At 39.2% G+C, this 14,780-nt stretch overlaps 1 protein-coding gene across 2 annotated transcripts in view; it reads left to right on the top strand.

The window, feature by feature from the left end:
• The window catches only part of SCFD2 (sec1 family domain containing 2), a 455,173-nt gene that overhangs the window by 119,881 nt on the left and 320,512 nt on the right, over window positions 1-14,780 (top strand). For both annotated transcript variants that reach the window (XM_019740184.3, XM_088790215.1), the window contains exon 5: window positions 12,199-12,448. In XM_019740184.3, the coding sequence (XP_019595743.3) occupies window positions 12,199-12,448 (250 nt within the window). The remainder of the gene's footprint in view (window positions 1-12,198; window positions 12,449-14,780) is intronic.

The following is a 14,780-nucleotide window of genomic DNA, read 5'->3' as shown; positions in this document are numbered from 1 at the left end:
TCACAGACAACCACCCGCCTCCTATCCGGTGACTCCACCTTCTTTTTCTTCCTCCTCCCTATTCAGTAGTTTTTGCTTTGCTGTGTGAATCTTGGAATTCGAATTCTACCACAGGCTTGGGAGTGCAGCATCACATTCTCAATTAAGATAGCTAAAATTTGTATTGTCATCTCCTGTATTCTCTAACTGGTCAAAATATGACTCCTTTGCAGGAGTCAGCAAAATGACACCATTTCAGTTGCCTGCTGAGAGTTGTGAAACTGTTGCTTAGCCAGATTCAAACGAAAGCAAGGAAGGAAGGGGGGAGGGAGAAGGTGGATTTTTAGATAATGTATTTTATGGAATATTTTGTTATTGGAGGCAGTGTTTTCTGAGAGCTCAAGCAAAGAGTGCACACACTGACTTGACACTGATTGGTGGAGTGTGAATATTTTTATACAGGCTTCAGAAAGCCTAGTGTTGACCTGTTTTTATGATTTTTATTGGCTCCCTTGACAAACTGGCCTAACCTGGGGCCAACAGAATGAGCAGGAAATTTAGGTCATGGGTAGTTGCATTTTTAAATACTCCAGTTTTTAGCTGCTGCTCAATCATGGTAATTGATTGATGATAACATAGCAGAGAGCTCTTAAATCATTCAAGGTGGCCAGATAAAGACAAATGGCTGGAGATTTTGTCAGATGCACACTCCCCAACTCCCTGTGGTGTTCTGTTTTGCTCTCTGAAGACGTAGCTTGTCCCTTATTTCATGCAACTTATGGCCCAGCTGGCCTGTTTACAGAAAACAGCCTCCTAAACTTGGCAGTTCTGTTTGAAGCACAGCGTAACATCATTTCCCAAGAGACTGGGGAAAAAACATTACAAAAAAAGTTTCTATCCCCCTAAAACATATGTGTGTTTTAAACTGAACATCCATTGAAAGTTGTTCTTTCCATCTTTCTCTGAAATCAAGGCCCTAACCTTTACCCATAGCTGAAGGTAAGTGTAGCCAATTTAGATTGTTCGATAACTCCTATAATCTTCTCTTTTCCTGCTCTTGCTTTAGATAAATGCTAATCTGTAATAAGAACTCTAAGTAGATATCTCTGTTCTTCCCAGGACACAGGAAACGTGGCCTGGTATAATGATATTTTAAAAAGTTTTTATTGAAGTAAAATATAACAGAAAAATACAGCTCCATGAATTTCTGTAACTGAAGACATCTGTGTAATCAGCACCCAGATCAAGAAACAGAATATTCCCGGCAACCCTGGGAGTCTCCCTTTTGCGGCCTCCCAGATACTCCTTCCTTCCAAGGGGTAGGGATTTCTAAAAACATAGATTCATTTTCCCTGGGTTTTGTGTTTTAAATACATGGAATCATGCAATATGTTCTGTTTTATGGATGCTTTCATTCAACGTTATATTTGTGAGATTCATCCATATTGTTGTCTTATAAAATTATAGAACATTCTCATTGCTGTCTAGTATTCCATTGTGTGACTATACCACAGTTTTTCTCTAATGGAATTTTTAGTGGGAGAAAAAGTCCATCGAATCTTTTCACTGCCACTGAGAATGTCACCATTTCTTGGTGCCAGGGCGTCATTTGCGCCACAGACACAGAATGCCAGCTAGCTCCAAGTGCCCCTTGCAGGGATACATTTTGGGAAACATGTTCATACTTTGAGAGTAGCCTCTCTGTGTTACTTTATATCTTCATATTCTATTAAGTCTTCTTAATACATTATTCCAACTTTCCCATCTATGCCATTATTTTACTCACTTCAGAATTCTTTCATTTATTCTGGCCCCTTTCTCTCCGCCCCATTCCTCAAACATTCCTGTTCCTGAAATATTTTTGCCCATCCTATTCTTACATTTCACTCCAATTCTACCCTCTGTGTTTTCTCCTTTGAACCCGCTCCTCCTGTTCTCAACCTCCATTCATAAATCTTGAAGTAATTTTAGACTCTTCTCTTTCTCTCACACTCTATATCCAATCCATCAGCACACGGTGCTGGCTTTAGCTTCAGAATATTTCCAGATTCAACCAATTCACAATGCATCTACCTTGATCCAAACTCCATCATTTCTCACTGGGGTTATTGAAATTACTTCCTAGTCGTCTCCTTGCTTCTGCTTTTGCCCTTCTGTAGCTTGTTCTCTTCACCACAGCCTGAGGGCTAGCCTTTTCAATCATAAATCAGATCATACTATTTCTCTGCTTAAAACCCCATTCATCTCAGGAGGAAAAGAAGCAGAAGTTCTCACAATGGCCCTGAATGATCTGGCTTGTTTTCTGCATTGTATCGTACCACCGTCCCACTTCTCTTGCTAAGGGAACTGAGTCTGTCCGTATAACTCCCACACCATTGACCTACCACCTTCTTCCTGCTTCTTCTCATCTAAAGCCCACGCTATAGTTCCAATCTGCCCTCTATACCAGCTGCTCCTGGAGACCGTTTCTACCCTCTTTGATGCCTTCAGGACCTGCTTCCTTTTGGTGTCTATCTCTTAAGCGTTCCCATCCTTTTTCCACATAGTGTTACATAAACATAGAATACTATGCTATTTCTACAGGACATACTGTGTTGACAGTTATACATAACTGGAGGCTACTGGCCCAGTGGAACTGGCTGCCCCAGGCCCCAGACAGCTGTCACTTGGGCTTGGGGGATAACCGTGGTGACACCTGGATGGGAAATCGCCTTAAAATTTGTGACTGGAACTACATATCCCTCTACCAGAGATTTCTTAACCTTGAATGAGGTTCTGGGACCAGTTGTCTCTTACCAGGGGACTCAGTGGGTCACCTCTGATGTGTTAGATTGGCCTCTTGCTGCTCCTGCTCTGATCTGAGTTATCTCATTTGCTGGGTTCCCTGTATGGTCTGTCCTGGTTAGAATCTTGGCGTCATACCCTGTCTCAAGGATCTGGATTCATTTTCCTCACAAACTCTGGTTTCCCTCTGATTGGGAAGCAATGGCGAGGAAGTGTGTAGAAGACCAGGTGTAGGTTATTGGAGAAAGACAGTTTTGAGTTTGATCTCAGGTAACCTTTCTCAACCTCTATTTCTTCCTCTAAAATAATAACACCTATGTTATAGGGTAATCTGGAGGATTAAATGAGATCATCTATAATTATATCTTTGTAAATGTTCATTTCTTTTTTTTCCCATGTCAGCTATTTCATTACAAAGGTGAATATGTTGTTGATACTGTGTTCAAAAGACTGAGCTAGGTGTTAGAGATACCGTTAGGAATAAGATGTAGTTCTTGCCATCAAGGATTTTTCAATCTTAGAAGGGAGATAGATGTGAATAAATAATTAAATTTAGGGTGATAAGAGCCACTGTAGAGGGAAATAGAGACTTCTCAGGGATCACAAAGTAGGCACATCAACACACGTAGGGAAAGTGAGAAGAAATACTGCTTGGATTGAATTGTGAAACCAGGTGGAAAAGAGAGGAAAAAACATTCTAGGCAGGGAGATAAGCATGTATAAAAGCCCAGAGGCACATGTAGTCATTCCACAAAGCTGAAATGTAGCCTGTAAGGAAAAGATTCATGATGGATAAGTCTGAACAGTTAGTTATGACCATGAAGACAAAAGACATAGATATGTCATATAAAGGCTTTATCTTGAAGGCAGTGGAAACCATGAAATCATTTTAAGGAGAACAAATATTTGGTTTAGAATGAGGTAAATCATGGTTAGAGATAATGGTAATTGCATCTTAGGTGGTAGAGGAAGGAACAGAGAGGAGAGGAGATGGGTCTATAAAACGGTGAGGACCTGGTGGATTATTTGATGTAGCCAGGACCGGGGGAAGTTGCAGTGGATTCCAAGTTTCTGTCTTGGTCAACGGGAAGAATGACGGTACCACACAGCAGTACATGCAGGGTATGCAGACTGAAAAGTAGATTTGGGGATAAAAAATTTTTGAGTTCACTTTTAGACATGTTGAGTTAAAGATGCAGATGAGATGTATAAGTGGAGAAATCAGTAGGCAGCTGGCTGCATGAATAGGGAGCAAGGAGAGAAATTTGGCTAGAGGTACAGGTTTAGTGTGAATTACATTAGTTAGTACTCAGAGTAAGGGGAGATACCAAAGGAACCCACAGATACAATGGTTCAGACAGGATGGTTTATTTCCCGTACACATTACAGCCTAGACGTTGTGGGATGGTCCAGCCCGGATGCCACGGAAATGCAGCTCACAGATCTGCGGCACTGGGGTCCCCTGAGAACGTGTTAGAAGTACAGGGTCTCCAGGCCCTGCCCAGACCGACGGAAGCAGCATGGACCTTTAACAGGAGCCCCCGGCCATCCACATGCATGTTAACTTTTGAAATGCTGTGATTTAAGGAACCCATGCTGCTTTGCCTTTCTCTCAAAGAAGATAGTTGAAGCTATTTTACCACAACTTTGTCAGCATTTTAGCCATGAGAAGGGGAAAAAGAGAGTAGGAAATAATGAGCTTTCTTTTTAGGATGTGATTTCCTTAAATTGGTAAATATTGGTATTTACTGCATTAGAAATTAAAACTGAGACGTTTAAAATATTTTGCAATTCCTTTAAAATAATAACAAACTTATTACAAACTAATATAGCTACGATTTTATGAAAAATAACTATATTTCCAAAACAAAAGAAGGCTGGCATTGGTTTATAGTTTTGCGAATCTCTTTACTGTCTCACTGAGTAGAAAAGCTGGATTTTCCTATTTGCCTCCTTATTTAATATGCTGCCATATGTTGTTTTGGTTGAAGTATATGAATGAAATCCAGCCTTATGCAGATATATAGTTGGAAAAGGGAGGAATATTTTGATAGCTTTTTTAGATGTTTGTGGATATTCTTTTTTGATAGCATACTTAAAAGTAGACTCTAAAAGTAGGAATTTCTTAAAAGTAGGTTGTAATGTGGAATTGGAAACCATATCAATGAGATTTTTGTACTCTTTTGTATTGAAATTCACTTATCTATTTTGTATTTTGGATGGCTCTTTTGCCTATGCCTGATAGTCTTACATCATACATTGGTCATTGGGAAAATATTGACTGAGTTAAGCAGATCTTCCAAATGTTGATACATTTCATTATGCAATTCAAAAAAAGCACATTTTTAATGTCACTATTAATCTCATCAGAAAGTCTTTAAGTGTAGAGTATCTGGCAGTGGCAGATACAAGTTTTCCAAAATTTGAATTTTTGCTTAAAAGGCAGAATTTTATCAATAAATATATCAGTTGTTTTTCTTGAAGGAACAGGCTCACTTTGTTCATTTTCAAGAAAATGTTGGGCAAATACCCAAGTCTTAATAATCATGATTTCTCTATCTGAAATTCTTTCAGTTAGCATTGGTGTTGCACGAGAGAAACCATTAATTCAGTTCACAACTTCCATAATTGCACAGTGCTTTTCCTCAAGATAACCATTGTACGTTAGTAATAGCAGAAGTGCTTTATTCATAGTTCCTATTTTGTTACACAGACTATTAAAGAGACCTCGTTTTAAGGGTTGAGATTTTGTAAGATTAATTTTTACTGCTCAGTCAAGAGCATTGTTAAGTGAAACTGGCTTTTAAAATATTTTCAACTGTGAGTACATAGCATAGCGGTAAAGACTACAATGATTATCGGTACAGTTTGGAACCACTCTCCTTGATCTGTGCTAAGGTGCCAGCAATTTTGCCCGCCATTACTTTTGAACTATTAGTGCAAATGTCAACACAGTGACTAGGGAAAGAATGTCTTAGTATTATTATAAAAGGTCTCTGGGATCTCAGGTCTATGGACCACACTTTAAAAACCACTGCCCTATGTGATGCTTCTGGGCTTCATGAATATTGACTTAGGACGTTGCCTGGTTTTGGACTGACTAGTTCTAGGCAAACTGGCAAGTAGAAAACGTTAAATGTGGTGCGTCTCTATGCCTTCCCTCTCTGTGACATCCCTGACAGCACTCACTGCATCCCTAGTGGTACAGATGGGACAGGTACCACCCAGGCACCTATTCGTGCTTGCTCTTGCTGGTTCGTTTAGTCATTTGGCAAGTACTTATGGAGCCGGCCTCACTGGGCTAAAATCTAGGTTTGGCAGCACTGCATTTCTTTCTGGAGGGCTTCGGGGACCATCTGTTTCCTGGCCTTTTCCAGCTTCTAGAGGCTCCCTGCATTTCTTGGCTTGTGGCCTGCTTTCTCCATCTTCAAAGCCAGCAACGTGGCTTCTTTCTGACCCTTCTACTTTACTGACCCTTCTCTCCTCTACTTGAAGGACTCATGTGGTTAGGATGGGCCACCCAGTAATGCAGGATAGTCTCCCCATCTCAAGATCTGTTACCTGAATCACAGCTGTGAAGTCCCAATTGCCATATAAGGTAACATTTGTGGTTCTGGGGATTAGAGGTTGGGCCTCTTTGGGGCCCCATTATTCTGCCTAGCACACACTCTTGGTAAGTATGTATTAAATATTTGCTGAAGGAATGAAGGAAGGATCCTACACCATCACTCATTTCTCAGAACTTTGCTTCTCCCTGATTTCTAGATGTTGATTGTTCAAGACTCAGTTGAGGCACCACCTCTTCCAGGATTTAGGTGTTCCTTTGCTGTGTTCCTAAAGTGAATAAATACCTCTACTAAAGTACTATTACTACATCATCACAACTGTTCACTCCTACCCTCCCTCACCTGTAAGCTCCTTGAATCTTGTGACTTGCTTTGTTCTTTGCCCAGAATATAGCACAGTACCTGGTACATAGTATGTACACAATAAAGAATGCATGAGTACATCAATGAATTATCTTTACATACCAAGTTATGTTGTTGCATGTTGCCTGCAGCATAAAAAGAAGTTCATTCCCACAAAGAAGCAGAATGGCTTTAAGGCCTAGTGGCAAGTCCTAATGCAAGGACAGCAAGTGATGTTTTCAGGCAGAAGGGTCTGAGGTACTCCCTCAGGCCCCCACTGGTAGCGTGCCCAGGACTGAGCTGAAGCTCGGAGGAATTACAGAGATGGGTTCTCTGCAGAACCTTAGGGTGGCCTAGAGTTTCGCTGAACGTCTGCAGACTCTGCACCAGGCAGGAGCAGGTGTGGAGCCAGCCTGGCCTGCTCTGCAGCCACACGGAATGTGGCCTGTTTGCTCCTCATTTCTGTAGAGGCAGCCGGCCCAGAGACTGACTCTGACTTCGGAGAGGTGTTTTAATTCCACCCAAAAGTTGGCTTTTCTAAAGACAACATGCATTTACAGAGGGCCTTTTGTATGGAGTTACTGGGGCCTCATTCAAAAATAACAGGAGTCTGAGTCTGCAGAATAGTTTTGTCACTCTAGACACAACTCCAATCGTCCACCTCCTACCAGTAGGCCTATTTATATCAAAATGAATGAGAAATTTAATCCCTGGTATTTTATAAAGAAGTCACTTTTTTTTTTTTTTTTTTTTTTTTTGCTTTGGCTGTGGTTTGCTCTGTGTGTGCTTTTTTAATGGCTGTGTTTAATGATGTTTATATTGCCTTTAACCTTTGACTAACTTCGCAGTTAAGTTTCAAGATGTGGTTTCACATCTAGTGTTTGTAGGCTGCTTCTCCCTCCTTGAGACTAACTTCCTATTCCTAGAAGGCATTTCATTCCCTTACCAATCATCTCAATCGCTCTTGCTCGGGGACAAAGGAGTCCATGGGGTGGTAGGCAATATTGGTTGGAGTAATAATTAATATTTTTCTGAGGCTATATGCCAGGCACAGTGCTATGTGATTTACTTCTATTATTAAATTTTTAGAAAAACCTTATGAAGCAAACACTATTATTGTATATCCTTAGATGTACGAGAGAAAGTGCTTTCCTCAAAATCAGCCCTCAAAAAACAGGGCGCCCCCTTCTGTTTGAGTCCTTACAAAGAACATTCCATGGTGCGGATAACTCTATTTTAAACCACGAAGTATTTAAGCAATTGTCCCAATATTATGAAAATGGGTGCCGTGGTTTGTGATTGCTTAATACTCGAGTATTTGTGGTATTATTTCCATTTTACAGATGAGGAAACTGAGACTTGGAGAAATTAAATAACTTGCACAAGGTCACACAGCTAGTAAGTGGTGCAGCCATGACTCAAACCCAGTTATATAATCTTACTTCCATATCCTCAGATTCTTTCTTTCACCTTTAAAATGGTTTCAATTTAGGGAGTCATTGATGTTTTCCTTTCTTCTTGTTGTGGTTCATTCTAAGAGCATAGATTACGAAATGGATATTCATCCAGTCTGGAGCCATGCTTTTATGGATAGCGCAGGAAAGCACGAGTTCACCTTCTAAACCAACGTGGCATGGGATTCCCTCTGCTTCTTCCTTGCCGGGTGATCACCCTGCCTCCCTTTGCCTTTGGTGGGAAGTTTTTTGCTTCCTGAGTCAGTACCTTACTTGGCTCTGGGCATAGGAGTTCTTCCTCATACTGAATTGAAATTGTCTTTCCTGGAATTTTCAGTCTAACAGAAAAGAGATCAAAACATACCTGGATTTGTCTTATCCTCTTTCCTCCTTCCCCTCCCCCCCTCCAACTTGCTTTCTTCTCTTTCCAATAAATATTTTATTTTAGAATAGTTTTTGATACATAGAAAAGTTACCAAGATAGTACAGAGAGTTTCTGTATACCCCTCAGCTTATTGTTAAAATCTTACTGTGGTACATTTGGCAAAACTAAGAAACCAGCATTGGTGCATTACGTTACTATTAAGTACAAACTCTAGACTTTATGCTGATTTCACTAGCTTTCCCCTGATATCCTTTCTGTGTTCCAGGATCGCATGTTACTTTTTGTCATTATGTGTCCTTAGTCTCATCTGGTGTATGATAGTTTTTTTGTTTTTCCCTTTGTTTTTCATGGCCTTGACAGATTAGAGGAGTATTGGCCAGGCATTCTGTAGAATGTCCCTCAAATAGGATTTATCTGATGTTTTCATCAGGGTTATATGTTTGGGAGAAGAATACCACAAAAATTAAGTACCATTCTCTTCACATCGTATTAGGGACACATGCTATCAATACGACTTGTCTCGTAGTGTTAATCTTGAGCTTCGGGCTAAGGTAAAGTTACTCCTCCCTCCCCTTTCCACACATGGTTTTTCAGAAGCAAGTCACCATGTGCCCATACTCAAGAGGCAGGGGTATTAAGCAATATGTCCAAGTGGGGGGGGGGGGTGGAAGGTTATCTACCTAAGTTATGTGGAATTTTCTGTGAGGAAGATCTGTCTCTTCTCCTACATTTATTTACCAATGCAACCATTTACATCAGTAGAGTGATGCACATGTGTTTTGCACTGTCGGTTATAACCCATTAAAATTTTATTTCTTTTGTTGCTTAAATTGTCCCAGCTTTGGCCACTGAGAAGTCTTCCGGTTGGTCTTGTGCCCTTTTGACATACCCTCATTCTTTTGTTTTCTTGAGGACTTCCTTACTTTCTGACACTACACGATCTTACAGGTTCCTCTTGTAAGTCCCTGCCCCATCCCCAGAATCAGCCATTTCTCCAAGGTTCCTGGTTCCTTTCATTTGAGAATGATATTAGAAACTAAGATCTGCCCACTGGGTGAGCTCATGCTACTGGGCTGTCACTACTGCTAAATCCTCTTAGTGGACAGAATTAGGAAATGCGGGGGGGGGGGGGGGTCAGCCTATGTTGCACAGTCTACAGTAATTCTGTATTTACATTTGTTTCCGTAGTAAAGCTTTTTGTTTTTAAGCATTTATATTTTGCTGTGTAGCCAACAGTGAGAATATGATTCGCTGGCTTCTATCACCAATGGTAATATTTTTAGAAAGCACGGAGGTGGGAAGAAAGTGAAAATGGAGACCTTGACATAAATATGATTTCAGAGCTCAGCCATCCTCTAGTTATGTCATGTCAGTGTGAGATAAGGAGATTCTAAGAGGCTGACCGAGACTGGAAGAGGTTAAGGAGCTAGGCAGTGGAACAGTCACGATTGGAATCTGGCGTTTGGAAATGGAGCCTCTTTATTTCCGCTGTATCTCATGCCTAAGACAGTATTCTTGGCTTTGTATTCAACTCAGTAATTAACTACTTGAGATGCGTTAAGCAGGTGAGAATGTAATTTTAGAAACCAGTGTGCACAGGTGTTACCTAGCCACCAGAAACCTGCTTTAGTGTTACTAATAAGGGAGTTTGGACGTATCTTAGATCAACAACTTAACAGTGATGCTCTAATGGCTAGATGTTAGTAAGTGAATCTTCTCAAATGATTACGATGATTATCCTACCATGATTTACTTTTTACAACTATCTTTAAAAAAATCCTTTTGCTCTAGGGTGAGAGTTATAGGGCTTCTGTGGGATAGATACTTGATGTGTACACCTGCTTTTTAGAAATGAGATCTAAAACAATGAAGGACTCTGCTTAATGCCATCCAAGGAGTTAGCAATAGGGTAAAAAGTTTAAAAAAAAACATACCACAAAACGCCCCCCCCCCCCCCACGGCCCCTCTTTTAACAGACCAACCACACGGCTCCTTTCTTTTAAATTACTTAGGCAGCTTGTAAAGCGAAAAATGAACACTTGAAGGTTCCTCTCAAGAGACACGATAGCACAGTGTTAGGAAGACTTGAAACTTTTCAGCCCTTTCCTTTGAGCAGTGGGTATATTTATACTTGGTAAATCATGTTTGGCCACCATGTAACAGTCAAATCTGTGTTCTGTTTTTCCATTTTTTACCTTATTCTTTCCAAAGACTTACCACTTTATTTTGTGTGGTACATTGTGGACTTCCAAGTTGTTTGGTGGAAATACATGGTAACAGTTATTTTTCGTGTAGCAAATAATATAATTGTGAACCTTAACCTTGAGAAGATATATCCAAATTTTTCTAGGTGTGGAAATAACTCGACGAACCAGTTATTTGGGGTAGTCGTCCCAATAAAGAATTGCATTCAGCTGCTTGCTGTCAACTTTATTCAGAAATGAGTTTCTATAGTTTTTTTTTTTTTAACTTTATTCCAATACTCCCTTGCCACGGATTTCATCTTTAAAATAGTGCATGTTCACCTACACACACACACACACACACACACACACACCTACCCTAAAATCCAATCTTCCTTTCCTGCTTTATTTTTCTCTATAGCACCTACCAACGTGTAATATATTATATATTTTACTTCTTTAGCTTTTAATTGTCTGTTTCCCCAACCATTATAAAATGTAAGCACTTAAGAGAAGGGGATTTTTATTTTTTTACTGCTGTGTCCCCAGACCTAGAATAGTATCGGGAACATAGTAGATACTCAATGATTACTTCTGAATGAGTAATGTGAAAGCTGCAAGTTGTGATCATTTGGCCCCTGATTTTAGTATAAATACCAATAGTTGAGTTTTATTTTATAAGGTTATTTTATATTACAGGTGAAATTAAATCACAGTATTTAAAATGGAGATTTATCTGTCCACCAAAATTCTCGGAATTTGTACTAGACATGTGCATAGTGCTTTGGAAGTTCTGCACTTATTCCAGTAATGTAATGCTATTATCACATGCATGGAATTTTGAAATCCTCTCCTAAATAACACTCAGGAAATTGGTGGAAGAGCTAAAAGCAAAAACTTTTTAGTTTTAAGGTGAATGACCTTCAGACTAACCCTAAGATATCTTGAACCCTTAGTGACATTACTCGGTGTGACTTCTTATTCTATCACCAGATTTAGTAGAGAGTGACTTCTCAGTGTTATAAAAAAATCTGTTCTGACCAATATTTGCCAGTGTAGAGAATATTGAGAAGACTGTTGCAAAATGTGAGGTAATTCCTCTGAAGGAGTGTCAGCATTCATTTGGATATATAGATGCTGGCATGTTTTTATTTTTAATCATATTACTTTACGAATATTTTTATTTTAAATTTCTAGTGTCTGAAGTACTTGTATTTTTATATTTAAAACTAGTGGACTTTTGTTTGTTTAAGCAATATATAAGATAATATAAGAGGGTCTTACAACTTGATTAGCCGTTTTATGCACTAGATCTTTCAAAACAACAACTCTAATGCCAAATTCCTTGCAGTATTCTCTCCAGGATGAGAAACAAACAAATAAGAAGCAATCTAGCCAGTGAGCATCACGGACTTGTTTGCAAGCTGTCTTTGGACTGATGTAGTACGTGAATTATGTCTTTGTGTGAGATTGACATATTTTCACATTACCACCTTTTATTTCAGAGCATTGGGGAGTCGACCATGTCTGTTGTGTTAAATCAGCTGCTTCCCATGATCAAGCCTTTGAATCAGAGGACCAATGATGACTACAGCCCCGAAGAACTGTTGATCCTCCTAATATATATTTATTCTGTCACTGGAGAGTTCACAGAGGACAAAGACCTGGCTGAAGCTGAAGAAAAAGTGAAGAAAGCATTGGCCAAGGTCTTTTGTGAGGAATCTGAGTTGTCACCTTTGCTGCAAAAAGTCACAGGTGAGTGTTTAACAAAGATATACGAGTAGGTCATAAAAATCATTGATACAGAAAATAAGTTTAAAAATAAAGGCTATTGCAGGAAGAGGATATAACCATCTTCGCTGAAACTGTTTGGAATTTCATGAGGCCTGCTGAATGCTAGCTAGTCTTTAAGATCAGAGGTTTTCATTGCAGTATTTTTTTTCCAGTCGTGGGAGTGAAATGGCCTTCTACTTGCTTGTCAGAATTTATGTTCCTTGGAGCCAAAGCCTTGTTAAAATAGCAAAATACTCATAGGGCATAATGTATTGAAGGAAAAATAAAATGTATTGCATTCTATTCAAAGGGTTTGTGTTGACATATTCTCTTTGAGATTGTCATTTCAAACTTTAAAGAAAAGTTCTCTAATGTATTACATAATGTTATAGGATTAAAAGTTTCCATTTTCTAGAATAGTTTCTTATTTTGATTCCTCATATTTCATTTTGAATCTGAATTATTTGGTAGTATCTAAAATAATACCCGAACATCCCCGTAAAGTAGGCTATGTTAATTTGGGGGAACTAAATAATTAAATATTATAAACTCTATTTCGCCTCTAGTAAGAACTGTCATAGAGACATTCATTTGTGTTATTCTGCATCAAATTTAATATTTTTATTTATATTTTGTGTAAAGCTGATTGCCATTAGTATGGATTAAGCCTGGGTCTGTTTTGAGACTGAGGCGTTATTAAAATTTACACATAAAACTTAAACAACTTAAAAACATACCAGATTTCCATTCATTAATGACTGTGTGTATGTAGGTGTGTGTAGACTTTTCCATTCAGGAAGGCTCAATTGAGGCAGATCGTATATCTTCCCACTTTTCCTCCTGTCCCCTGTTGTGCCTCCCTGAGGGAACTATCCAGATTGCTCAGAAGCAGGCTGTGTAGCTGTCAACCTGAGCGTCCCATGCATGTGTGTTTTCCTTTGTGCCCACTGCTGACCTTTCCTATGTTTGTTATGGAAAATGAAACCCTGATGAGATGGAAACTGAATGAAGTTTCCACAGAAATGAGACATTTTCTTGCTTAGTATAGAACCTGGTTGCCAACTTTTTTTCCCCCCTTCTTCTGTCCCCCCCACCCAACTGCGGTTCAAGCAGTTGTTTCTCCGTCTAGTTGTGTAGGACACTGCTCCCTGCCCCACGCTGGTATTATGAGCCTTGTGCTCCCCCGGCGACCTCGACATTAGGAGCACGGTGCTCCAACCACCTGAGCCACTGGGCCGGCCCCTGTTTGCCAACTTAAAATCTTAAGGGAAACTTGTGGAATTTGTTCCCATTTCACTTAGGTATAGTACTATATATGTGATTACATGTGTTTGGCTATAAATGAATATTGACTTTGAAAGTTTTAATATGGTTCACACAGTACTTAGAACAGTGATTTGATTCAAAGTAAAATTGAATGCTTAGGAGAGTTTAATTGGAAATTATTCTTAAAATGCATAATTTCAGAAATAGACAACAAAGATTGTGTGTTTTAGCTAAAGTTATTTGGATAGCTTTTCTGTAACATTGGTATGTTACTCTATTATTTTGGGAATTGAAGTCACGCTGTAAGAGAATTCATTTGCTGTTTGCTCAAGGTGTTTATTGACCCAGCATTTCATTCTTTATTAGTTTCTCTATTTATGATTGCTCAGGATATTGCATTTTCTTGTTTTTAACTCTGATTTCACATTTTAAAACACTGCTGTACATTCATGTTTATATTAGGAAAATTTGTAAGTTTAGCAGTTGAAGGTTAAAAAATAAGAATTTGTGGAAATTTTAACATATTTTAAAAGTTTGGAGAGATCTTATTTTGTAATGCTGAGTATGCATTCCTACTTAGAATAACTTTGCACGCACAGTTTAAACAGGATGGATAAGATGTGCTACTTAAATTTGACTTAAGTGAATTTACCATTGAAACACACATGCATTGATCAACCGCTGTGCACACCAAAAGGACTTCATTTCTGAAGACAGACTTTTACTTGGCTGGTGTAGACAGACCCTTTATTAAGTATGTTGTAAAGTCCTGAGAAGTAGGGCTTATATTTACAGTTAGCTGCTGAAGAGAATATTTAATCTACATCCCAGGATAAAAAGTAATAAGGTAGTGTTGGGGCTGTGGTCACTGAATCTTATAGAATAGGATGGGGTACGCCACTATGGACCAGAAGAATCGAATTGCCTTCAAATGCACTTAGCCTATCGTTGACCTAGGTTAGTCTGGCTTTTTGCCATGAACTTGCCCACAGTGTTATGCTTATGTTATTCCAGTTTACAGTCTTGGCTTCCTTGTTACTGGGTGGCA

The sequence above is a fragment of the Rhinolophus sinicus genome, chromosome 1 (assembly GCF_057876585.1).
Source record: "Rhinolophus sinicus isolate RSI-liver-muscle chromosome 1, RSI-T2T, whole genome shotgun sequence".
Taxonomy (NCBI): Eukaryota; Metazoa; Chordata; class Mammalia; order Chiroptera; family Rhinolophidae; genus Rhinolophus; species Rhinolophus sinicus.
This window is presented reverse-complemented; position numbering and strand designations above follow the sequence as displayed.